The 12,249-nt window shown below is 44.5% G+C and overlaps 1 protein-coding gene across 2 annotated transcripts in view; it reads left to right on the top strand.

The window, feature by feature from the left end:
* The window catches only part of CDC5L (cell division cycle 5 like), a 50,518-nt gene that overhangs the window by 21,771 nt on the left and 16,498 nt on the right, over nt 1-12,249 (top strand). For both annotated transcript variants that reach the window (XM_058662367.1, XM_058662372.1), the window contains 2 exons: nt 6,217-6,365; nt 8,899-9,061. In XM_058662367.1, coding sequence (XP_058518350.1) covers nt 6,217-6,365; nt 8,899-9,061 — 312 coding nt within the window. The remainder of the gene's footprint in view (nt 1-6,216; nt 6,366-8,898; nt 9,062-12,249) is intronic.

Below are 12,249 nucleotides of genomic sequence, written 5' to 3'. Positions count from 1 at the left end.
AGTACACAGGGATGAGGAACTGCCACCTCATATCAACCCAGAGTCTTAATGTATACATATTCCAAGGGGTCTAAGTGGTTTGTAGAGTTCTGAAATGCTGCTGATTTCACCTATCTGAGGATGATGTCACCCTCCCAATGTCCATTGGCTCCATTCACTGAGATTTTTTGCTGTCATCGTTTGTTTGGGGTAGTTGTCTAGTTCTATTCTCTTTCTGCTGCAGCACCAAATGTGCTGCCATATTCTCCTTTTACAACAGGGCCTGTGTCCACTGCTTCTGTTTTTTCATTAAGTAGGACATGTTCTTGCAGGCAAGTCCCAGGCATCCCAAGCATTGCTGGATCCCCCACCCCTGGGGCCCGCAAACTCAGCACCCACATAGTAGGTGGGCCCCAGGTCCCAGGTCAGGTGACTCAAGCCCTGCTGAGCCCCCGCCTCTGGGGCTCCTGAACCCAACACCCACCTGGTAGGTGCGCCCTGGGACCCTGGCCAGGAGACCCAAGCCCTGCCAGATCCCTCACCCCAGGATTCACAAAACCAGCATCCACCTAAAGGCAGGCCCCAGAATCTGGGCCAAGTGACCCAAACCCCACTGATTCCCCCATCCCCGAGGCTCAGGAACTTATCCCCCACCACATTGGTGGGCCCCATGACCTGAGCCAAGCTACCCGAGCCCTGTCAGATCCCCTGTTCCTGGGACTCACGTACCCAGCTCCCACTGGACCCAGGCTGGCATGACTCACCTCACCTCAATGTTGGCAGTCTTAATGTGCAACCTGGCCTAATCTAGTCTGCTCCCTGTTCCAGCTTCTACTGGTGGGTGCTGCAGCCTATCCCAGCCCAGCCTGATTGCTGTCCCAGTACTAATGTGAACTGGCTGGTGGTGCAGCCTGATCTGGCTCCTCCTGCTCCCTTCCCTGGTTCTCAGATCTGCTAGTGGGTGTTATGTGCGGGCCCAGACTGTCTGTCCCCAGACCTGACCCATATGTATGCCGGTGGGTACTGTAACCTGGCATGGTCTGGGCTGCTCCTTACCTTGCTTCTTGCGCAGCTCCTGCAGGGGTTGAGTCTCAATGAAGGAGTTTCCCAGGCTCTTGCATTGAGTCTCCTCTCAGTGACAGTTCTCACGCACAACCATTGGGTCGTTGGCCCAGGTTGACTTTGTCCACCTCCTTTTCTGACACGAACAGTGGCCTTGCTCAGCCAGCCACACCCATTCTGGTTCTTGTTGGTTGTTGCAGCCCAGAGTTACCTGGTCCATGCCCAGACACAGCTTTCAGATGGTTAAGCAGGAGTCATCACCTATTGCTTGTTCTACACCCAAACTGGCTTTCACAAACACCAGTGGGGACTATAGTCAAGCCCAATCTGTCAGTGCACTGTCCCAGTGCACACCCGCGTCAGTGCAGGCTGTAGCCATATACAGCTATGCCTGCTGCCCTCAATCCTCTCGTTCTCACCAGTGGGAACCCCAACTCAGCTGGCACGCCCCCTTAGCTCCCCAGCCTGGCCTGACCCCATCTGTAGTTCTTGGGTGAGCCAGCAGAGATTGCAGTTCCACAGGGGTGAGCCCACATTGCTTCCACAGATTCTGATATTAGACCCAGTTCTCTCACTCTTGTTCTCCCCTCCAAACCACTTTGGTGTCAGTCCCCTGCATGCATACACATGTCAAGGACTTATCTGTGGAAATCCTTTAGCTGTAATTCCTAACCTGGGCTTAAAACCCACAGGTCAACTCCAACTGCCACCTGTGTAATCTTATCATCCCCCTGTAAATCAAGACTCTCTAATCATGAGGGTGTTCCCCCAGGCAGCCCGAGGACCTTCACCCAGCACCTTTCGCACCCAGGCCCAAGCCACACGGCCTGGCTGTAGACACCTGTATTGGTTAAAAAAGCTAACTTCCAGGATGGGGTGGTCCTGGAGGCCCGCTGAGCTTCCTTCCCCCCAGGGAGCCAGTGTGCTCAGCTGTATGTACCTGCACCGGGTGTTGTTCTGTTTTTCATATTGAATGTTTTCTCAGGTGTCTGGTGATCTTCGGCTTTATTAAGAACATTTGGGGGGCATTTGAAACTGACTGCATAATCCTTGGATGTGGGCTGGACTCCTTGACTGCCTGGCCTCCCCGGAGACTGATCTGGCTAGGATGTTTCCTTTGGAGAATTCTTTTTACCTATTTGTTTTAAAGATTTATTTTTATTTAAAAGGCATAGTTACAGAGAAGACAGACAGAGATATCTTCTACCTACTGACCCATTCCCCAAATGGCTACAACAGCCTAAGCTGAGCCATGGCTGAAGCTGAACTGATCTGAAGCTGAACTGATCTGAAGCCAGAAGTTAGGAGCTTCTTCCCGGTCTCCCATGTAGGTGCCGGAGCCCAAGGACTTGGGCCGTCCTCTGCTGCTTTCCAATGGAGCAGTGGACATGAACCAGCTCCCATATGATGCTGGTGCCACAGTGTAGCATTAACCCCCTATGCCATGGAACCGGCCCCTGTGGAATTCTTGGTGTCAGTATTTCCAGATTTTTTCTGTAAGGTTGATCAGATTCCTCCAAGTAGTCATTTCAGTTTCCTGCCTACAGAGCATAAACCTGGTCAGCTTTCTGCTAGCCTGGTTAGGCAGAAAGGCTGCAGAGCCCCAGACAGTAAAGATTCTTTTATAACTCCTCTTTGTGTTTGCACAGATTTTGTTTTATATTATGACTCACTTTTTTTCTTTCCTTTCTGTGGTTTGTTGAAATCTCACTAAATTTTTACACACTAGTTATTAGCTGATTCAGGGCTTTTTATATAAAAAAAATTGTTTGAATTAAGGAGAATTTTATGTGTGGGCTTTCTGTGTACATGTCTCCAATGGCCCTGAGTGCACCAGGCTGAACCCAGGAGGTGAGACTTCAGCCCATGTCTCTCGGTTGAGTGGAGGGATCCCATCCATTTCAGCTGTCACTCCCTGCCTGTTTGCATTGCCAGGAAGCCAGAATCAGAACCCAGTCACTGCTATCCCAAATGTCCAACCCCAACTCTCGAGACTTTGAGGAGGTTTGGACACAAGGTTTAACAAGTAAAAAGTAAAATCGCATTTTAGATGTTTTTAAAAACAGTCCTGTGGCTTTCTGTTGATGCTCTTGGACCTTGGAGTATGAGTCAGGAGTGTATTTCATGGTGTTGAAGGCCAGATAAAGTGTCAGGTAGCCTGTTTAGCTAGGGAAAGAGAAAAGCTAACTACCTTCAGAGGGAATCTAGAGGGACCAACAGCCCAGAATAAGGACAAGATCCACTTAAATATATAAAGCTTATTACTAACGGGGACAGTAATAATTGTAGTTTTGTAAGAATGCTGTATCCCCCCCTTCCCTGGTGATCTTGGGGTGATATGGGTACTTGCAAGTGCAGAACCCCACAGGATGTGCCTTCCTGGTTGTGTCCCTTGTCTGCATCTAAGCCTCACCGTCTCCTCTTTTCTGAGAGGTAGAAATATCTGTCCTTTCCCCATTTTCTCACGTGAAGAGTTTTACTGTTATCTCTCACCTCCTGATACAGTTACAGGGTGCATTAGTCATGGGTCAACTAGAGAACAAACCATTGTGACGGTCACAGAAGAGTTTGTCACAGTGGTTACACACAGTTGTGTGAAAGCTATGGAGTAAAGGTCTGAAAAGGAGAGTTAGAGGATTGGAGAAAGCCATCAACTCCCCCCTACTGTGGTGAAGTGACTTGGAGTTTGTATAGAAATCTGGAAGTTTAGAGCAAAGCAGACTGGTACAGAAGTTTTTGGAGGATTTTCAAAAGTCTTGTTTAAAAAAGATTTATGTATTTGAAAGAGTTACACAGAAAGAGACAAAAATCTTTCATCCTTGACTTGATGGAGCCAAAGGCCAGAACTGATACAGGCACTCCATCTGGGTCTCCTGTATGGGTGGCACAGACACTTGAACCATCTTTGGCTGTTTTCCCAGGACATTATCAGGGAAAGTGAAGTAGCCAGAAGTTGAACCTGTACCTTTTGGGGATGCCAAAGTCACAGGCTGTGTTTTACTTACTATAAAACTATGCACGCCCCTCTTTTAAAAAAGAATGACAGAGACAGGCAGGGATGGTGGAGGAGATCTTGTATTTGCTGGTTCACTCCCAAAATGGGCAGGAGTCAGTAAATCCATCTTGGCAGGGACCCAAGCACTTTGTTGCCTTCCTGGGTACATGAACAAGGAGGTCAATCAGGAACAGAGCTACCAGGACTGGAACTGATACTCAAATGTGGGGTATTGGCTGTGTGAGTGGCAGTGTAACCCTCTGTGCTGCACTGCCTGCTTAGTGTGGTGGTGGATGGCTGCTGTTGCTGTGAGTTGATAATTGGATGTCTAGTGATGGCCCCACAGTTGGCTTTAAAGGAGGAGAACTGGACACGGCACAGGGAAATAGAAGGAGTCGCTGAAACTTAGCAGCTCCTGCGTGTCTGACTGCCTTTAACAGATTACATACCTTCAGAGTGCAGCACTTGCAGCTTCACCTCTGCTTTTACTTCTAGCTGTTTTTCACTTTTACTTCTAGCTCTGTTCTACACTTTTTTTAAAAGATTCACTTATTTTACTTGAAAGAATGAGAGAGAGAGAAAAAAAAAGAGAGAGGTCTTCCATTTGGTGGTTCACCCCCAAGTGGCTGCAAGAAGCACAGCTGGCCCAGTCTGAGCTGAGAGGCAGGAGCTTCTTCTGAGTGTGATGTAGTTCAGGAGCCCAAGCACTTGGACCATCCTCTGCTGCTTTCCCAGGTCATTAGCAGGGAACTGGATCAGAAGTAGAGCACTGGGACTAAAACAAGTGCCTATATGGGATGCTCCCTTTTTGGGGGTTATTTTTGGGGAGGTGTTAAGTGTGGCAGTTTATAGTTAGCATGTCTGTAATATTGGCACTTATGATTGGCTATAATTACAGCTATTCTGCCCTTTGATCCTTATTTCTCTTAGGCAAAGTTCTAGGCTTGCATGAGCTGCTTTTCAGAAAGTATTTTGTACTTGGAATAGCAAAAAAGAACATGAAAAAAATCTTCATAAAGATCTACAGAATAATAGAATAAATCTTGTATTTTCATTTTATCTCAAAACTTGGTAGCTTAATACATTTTAATGTGCTCATGATTTCTGTGGGTCTGAAACGCATATAGGTCATGGAATGAGTGGCTTGTCTGCTCTGTGATGTTCAGGGCCTCAAAAATGCTTGGCACTTGACAGTGGCTTTATTTTTGGGTGCTTCATCTTGTTGTGAAATTGGTGCTGGCTGGTGGTTGAGTCTTCAGTCTGTCCATATGGCTTGGGCTTTCTTACAACATGTTGCCTTGAGAGAAGGTAAGTTCTTATAAGATAGCTCAGGCTACAGAGGGCAGCTAAGTTCTTATACGAAAGCCCAGGTTGCAGTTTGAATATTGTACTGTGTGATTTGGGAAGCTGTATTGGTTTTTCTAAATGAGCCTTGAAAGTCAAACAGTAACTTTTGCTGTGCTCTGTTGGCTGTAGTTGAATCACAAACCAATGCAGATTCAAGGGAGAGGAGACACAAATTTTCTGCCTTTTGAGGGAAGGAGCATCAAACTTGGGCTGTGAGAAAAACATAAAGCATGACAGATAACAGTTGGGACCATCTTTGGGAAATGGTCTCCCGTGGAGTCCAAGTTGGGAATTGAGTTTGTAGTTGCAAGGGTAGCAGTGAGGACAGGGTTATAGTGGAGGACTGAAATGAGTGTGGTAAAGCCTGCTTAAGAGATGAGGCAAGCCTTTGGAAGGCACCTCTGCCCGTGTGTGTGGTGAAGTGGACAGATACTTGGGAATCAGGGGATAATCAGTGATGAAGCCAGTCTAAAATCTGAATGGACATTTGGCCTAATTCACATTGGGAAATTTGGGTTCTTAGCTATTTTATAATTGTAAAGGGATTTGGCACAGACAGCAGAAGCTTTTAGATAATGGCAATTTCATACATGAGGTGACGACAGCATGCCTTGACATATAACTTTCTCCAGATCATCTGATGTGATGTGCGAGGTAGACAGAAGGATGCAAGTGCTGAAATCTGCCAAGGTCCAGTGTTCATTTTTGTCTTGATTTTCATTGAGAAAATGTGTAAGAATTCTTTTTAAAGGTCTATGTTGTAGGAACAGAAGGGAGGATTCTGCTAGCCTGCTTAACCGTGAAACATACTTTTTTGCCTTCTTGCTCTTCAGGAAGCCCAGAACCTCATGGCCTTGACCAATGTGGACACCCCATTAAAAGGTGGACTTAACACTCCACTGCATGAGAGTGACTTTTCCGGTGTGACGCCTCAGCGACAGGTGGTTCAGACTCCAAACACAGTTCTGTCAACTCCGTTCAGGTATTGGGAGTTCACACGTTTAGTATTTCAGAAAGAGTCCCAGTCCTTGGACAACACGTGTCTGCCTTAGTAATGTGACAGAGAACAGAAGTTAATGTTCAGCTAATGTTCTTTTTTTACTTATGTTAATAAATAACACAGTAGTAGCCAGGAAATAATTAACTACTGTGAAGCTTCCTTCTTTTTTCAAAGTCAGATGCTGTCACTTTATTTCTGAATATTTCGTATTTTCTTTTTTTGAAGATTTATTTTTATTGAAAGGGCAGGTTTACAACCAGAAGAAGAGACAAGGAATGATCTTCTGTTTGCTAGTTCACTCCCCAAATGGCCTCAGTGGATGGAGCTGAGCCGATCCGAAGCCAGGAGCTTCTTCCTGTTCTTCTCTACAGGGTGCCAAGGTTTTTGGCCATCTTTGCTGCTTTCCCAGGCCACAGGCAGGGAGCTGGATGGGAAGTGAAGCCGCTGAAACACAAACTGGCCACCTGTGGCATGCTGGCGCTAAAAGGGGGAGGATTAGCCAGTTGAGCCATCATGCTGGTTCCTTCATAATTGATTTTTTTAAAAATTGTTTATTACTGGAAAGTCAGGTTTACAGACAGAAGGGGATGCAGAGAGAAAGATTTTCCATCTGTTGGTTCACTCCTCAAGTAGCTGCAAAGGCCTGAGATGAGCCGTTCTGAAACCAAGAGTTAATAGTTTCTTCTAGTTCTCCTAGGGTCCCAAGGGTTATCCTCAGCTGCTTTCCCAGGATACAAGCAGGGAGCTGGAAGGGAAATGAAGCAGTCAGGATACAAATGGGCACCTGTCTGGGGTCCCAGTGCATGCAAGATGAGAACTTTAGCTACTAGGTTATTGTGCCAGGCCCTCATATTTGATTTTTAAAGAGAAAATGGATTCATGTTTAGTATCAGCTTGTTGAATTAATTTTACTTATGTGTTACTCTTGCATCCCGCAACATTTTTTTATGGGAAATTTTTTTTTTTAAAGATTTATTCAGTTCATTACAAAGTCAGATATACAGAGAGGAGGAGAGACAGAGGAAGATCTTCCGTCGGATGATTCACTCCCCAAGTGAGCCTCAGCGGGCCGGTGCTGTGCCGATCCGAAGCCGGGAACCAGGAACCTCTTCTGGGTCTCCCACACGGGTGCAGGGTCCCAAGGCTTTGGGCCGTCCTCGACTGCTTTCCCAGGCCACAAGCAGGGAGCTGGATGGGAAGTGGAGCTGCCGGGATTAGAACTGGCGCCCATATGGGATCCCGGGGCGTTGAAGGCGAGGACTTTATCTGCTAGGCAACACCGCCGGGCCCTTTTTATGGGAAATTTGAAAGAGAAACTGAAAGAATGGTAAAGTGAACATCCATAGACTCCCTATCTAGCTTTTGTAATTGTTAAAATTTTATTATGTTTGCTTTATCATTTACTTATCCATCAGTCCATCTTATTTTCTAAGGAATTTTAAAGTAATTTGCAGGTATTATTTCATGAACACTTCCACATGCACATCAGCAATTCAAATTTCAGTGCTTATTTGAAGTCTTTTTGTTTTAAGCTATTGTTTTTTAAAAATTTCTGACAAGTATAGTAGAAGCAAGTTGTATTAAAATGGAATTTAAATTTTTAAAGGCCGGAAATATTTGGTGTTTAATTGTTAGGATTTATCCTCCCACTGGTTGTTGAGTCTCCCAAGCTGTTCAGACTATAAAAGCTATACATGACAGCAGAATGAAAGGGATAGGCAGCCAATCCTTACCAACATTTTAACAGTTCTTGGGAGGCTTGGAAGAAAACCTAATTCCTCTTTTCCTGTTATGTCTTGTCTCTCAGCTAGAGTGTAAGCTCCTTGGGGCAGGTACCATATCTTATATGGCAACACCTCACCTATTCCAGATCAGCCATCTGGTAGCACCACCAGTCTGGAGTGCAGCCAAGAGGCAGGAAGTAAACAATGACCAAAAAAAACGGCTTTGAGTAGTTGTAAGTGGCTGCAAGTCTATGGGCTTTATTACTAGGGGAGTCTCTTAGCCTTCACTTTAAGCTTGCATATATTTAGATGTGCTTATAAAGTGTGATATTTGCTGTCCAAGCAAAATGTAAAGGGGTGAACTGTTTAATGTATGCACCGATGATAGTGGTGTGGAAGCATTGTAATAGGGAGGGCGGAGACAAATGTTAAAATGAAGATACAGAATCCAGAACAAGTCATCTGGGGCCACTGAATGTGCTGCTGGCCTTCTTACCTTGTGCATGTTTTTAGCCTCAGTAATGTGACAAGAAGTAAGTTTGGTGAGTCTAGATTAGGATGATGAGCCAATGTCAGATGTGATAACTAGAAGTCAGAAAAAAACCAGGGCAGTACTGTAAAATACTGCTTGTAAATTTTATACCAGCTGCAGTAGACTTAAAAACAAGGTAGAATTTCAGCAGTCTTTATTTTTTCTGCATCCCCTGTAAAGTAGCTTTTATGAAAAACATTGGAAAGCACAATGTAAATATAAATGATCTTTTTATTAATTGGGAGTTTTGCTTTTCTAGGACTCCTTCTAACGGAGCTGAAGGACTGACTCCCCGGAGTGGAACAACTCCCAAACCTGTTGTTAATTCCACCCCTGGGAGAACCCCTCTTCGAGACAAGTTGAACATTAACCCAGAGGATGGAATGGCTGACTACAGCGACCCTTCTTATGTGAAGCAGATGGTAAATAATAATTCCCTATTAATACACTGAAAAAATCTCTTGTGTGCCAAATTAAAAATTTCCTGCATTACTGTGTATCGCCTATACCTTAAGAAGCTGTATAGCTGTTGGTACTGTAAAAGAACAGTGATTACAAGACTTGGTGAGAAAGTGAAACCTTTGGGCTCATCAGCCAACTTTTTCTTTTTTTTTTCTTTTCTTTTTTTTTATTTATTTATTATTTTTAATTCATTAATTACATTGTATTATGTGACACAGTTTCATAGGTACTTGGATTCTCCCCACCCCTCCCCAAACCCTCCCACCATGGTGGATTCCTCCACCTTGTTGCATAACCACAGTTCAAGTTCGGAGCCAACTTTTTCTTATTCTTTATGTATTTGGGAACATTGGTGGTAAAAATAATGCTCTTGGAATCTTTAGGATTTTACCTTTTAATCGTTTATTAATTAATAGTTCTCTGTTGAATGATAAATTTATTCTAATATTTTTCTATGTCTACACACAAGTTTTTAGTATTAAGTAATTCATAGATTTTGAGCTTTCAGTTCCTCTGTTGAGACAGCCCAGATCTGGAGCCGACACAATGGCTCAAGTCACTAATTCGCCACCTGCAAGCACTAGCATCCCATATGGGTGCCAGTTCGTGTCCCACTGTTCTTTCCATCCAACTCACTGCTTATGGCCTGGGAAAGCAGTGCAGGATGGCTCCAGACCTTGGGACCCTGCACCTGCTAGGAGACCCAGAAGAGGCTCCTGGCTCCTGGGTTTGTATTGGCTTAGCTCCAGCCATTGTGGCCCTTTGGAGAATGAACCAGTGGATGAAAGATCTTTCTGTTTTCTTAATAAATCTGCCTTTCTGATACAAATAAATAAGCCCCTTTAAAAAAAAAGACAACTTAGATTTTAAGTTAAATTGGTTTGTTGATTTCAGTATAATTTTTCTTGTGTATATTTTGCAAGGTGATATAGAGAGCACATTAAAAAATTACAGTTTTTGCTTATGCTCATGTTACTGCCTTTCTTCATAATTGCTCGTTATCTGATACCATGAGAGATCTAGTTTCATGTACAGATTTGGTTAATTTATAATTTATAAAAAGATTTTTCTTTCATCTGCTTAAAAGAGCAACTGAGAAAGGGAGACAGCTTGTATCCACCGACACAGGGAATGCCCATAATAGCCTTGGCTGGGCCAGGCTGTTGCCAGGAACCTCAACTGGCCGTCTTCTGCTTTCCCCGTGCATTAGCAGGGTGCTGGATTGGAAGTGGAGTAGCCAGGACTCAAACTGTCATCATACATAAGCCACAGGTAGTGGCTTAACCCATTTTGCCTCAATTCTGTGCCCTGTGCTTTGTCTGAAGTAGCTTATATCATGAGAAGATGAATAATGTGAAACTAAATGAAAAGGAATTGTGATACTAGAGGAACATAAGCCTTTTTTATAGGACCAACATGCCTGAGGCTAGTGAAAGAAAGTAGTGGTCACATTTCTTGGTGTCAGGAAAGCCTTCACTGAGAAGGTATGTTCAGAAGGAAGATGAGAGTAGTGCCAGATGGAGGCCACAGCCTTGAATCATAAATTGTGTTTGTGCATAGCAGCTCCTCTGAGCCTCACGTCTAGCACACAGGTAAGGAGTAGCAAGTGATGGGGCTAGAAAGGTGAGCCACAATGTACTGGGGAATACTGGGGAACCAGATAGTTCTCTGGAATATGTGAACTTTTTCTTCCTCCTGCCCTCCTTTCCTTCCCTCCATCCCCTCCCTCATTCCTTCTTTGCCTTCTTCCTTTTGTTCTTTTTAATATTTATTTATTTTTCTTTGAAAAGCAGATTTACAGAGAGAAGGAAAGACAGGTCTCCATCCTTGGTTTACTAGTAAGATAGCTGCAGTAGCCAGAGTTGAATGATTTGAAGCCTGGAGCTAGCTATGCATTAAATTTCTGTTAAAAACAGACACACAGATTCAGGCATCTTTCAGGCTAGGTTTTATTATTCCAAGGGCGGATGCATTTTTCAACTTGTTTTTTTTTAATTTGTTATTAAATTTCATTGTAAAAAATTAGTTCTTCAAGTGGCCTACATCATGGTATAGTGAATAAAACCACCATCTGTGTTGTTGGCATCCCAAATATGCACTGGTTTGTGTCTTAGTTGTTCCATCGCTAACCCAGTTCCCATCTAATGGCCTAGGAAAAGCAGTGAAAGGTGGGCCAAGTGCTTGGGTCCCTGCCTGTCACAGGGGAGACCTAGATGAAGCTTCTGGCTTTGCTTGGCCCAGCTCTGGCCATTCTAGTCATCTGAGGAGTGAACCAGTAGATGGAGGATCTTTCTCTTGGTCTCCTTCTGTCTCTGTAACTCTGAATTTCAAATAAATAAATAAATGTTAAGAACAAAGAAATGCGTTTCTTCAAATGATAATTCTAATTTTTCCCCTGTGCCTACAGAGATTGTTTTCATACCTTCTGTTAGAATATTCATAAGTATCTGCATTGATCACAAATCAACGTTTATTGTTTTGGTTTTACATTTTAGAGGCAAAGAGAGAGAGCGCATACTCCCATTTGCTAGTTTATTGCTCACATTCTTATTGATGACAGGGAGCTAGGAATTCAGTCTAAGTCTCCATGTAGATATCAGGAACCTGATTACTTGAGCTTTTGTTGCTGCCTCCCAGGGTCCATGTTGGCAGGAAGCTGGAATTAGGAGTGAGATTTGGGAATGAGGCCCTCATGATCCGATGTAGGATGTGGGCATCCTAACTGGGTTCTTTTTTTTTTTTAAAGATTTATTTATTTTGTTACAAAGTCAGATATACAGAGAGGAGGAGAGACAGAGAGGAAGATCTTCCGTCCGATGATTCACTCCCCAAGTGAGCCGCAACGGGCCTGTGCGTGCCGATCCGATGCCGGGAACCAGGGACCTCTTCCAGGTCTCCCACATGGGTGCAGGGTCCCAAAGCATTGGGCTGTCCTCAACTGCTTTCCCAGGCCAAAAGCAGGGAGCTGGATGGGAAGTAGAGCTGCTGGGATTAGAACCGGCACCCATATGGGATCCCGGGGCTTTCAAGGCGAGAACTTTAGCTGCTAGGCCACGCCGCCGGGCCCCCTAACTGGGTTCTTAACTGCCAGGCCATATTGCTGCCCTGTAGGTCAAACTTGTGGTTAAGGTAGAAAAGAAAGGACGGT

The sequence above is a fragment of the Ochotona princeps genome, chromosome 1 (assembly GCF_030435755.1).
Source record: "Ochotona princeps isolate mOchPri1 chromosome 1, mOchPri1.hap1, whole genome shotgun sequence".
NCBI classification, from domain to species: Eukaryota; Metazoa; Chordata; class Mammalia; order Lagomorpha; family Ochotonidae; genus Ochotona; species Ochotona princeps.
This window is presented reverse-complemented; position numbering and strand designations above follow the sequence as displayed.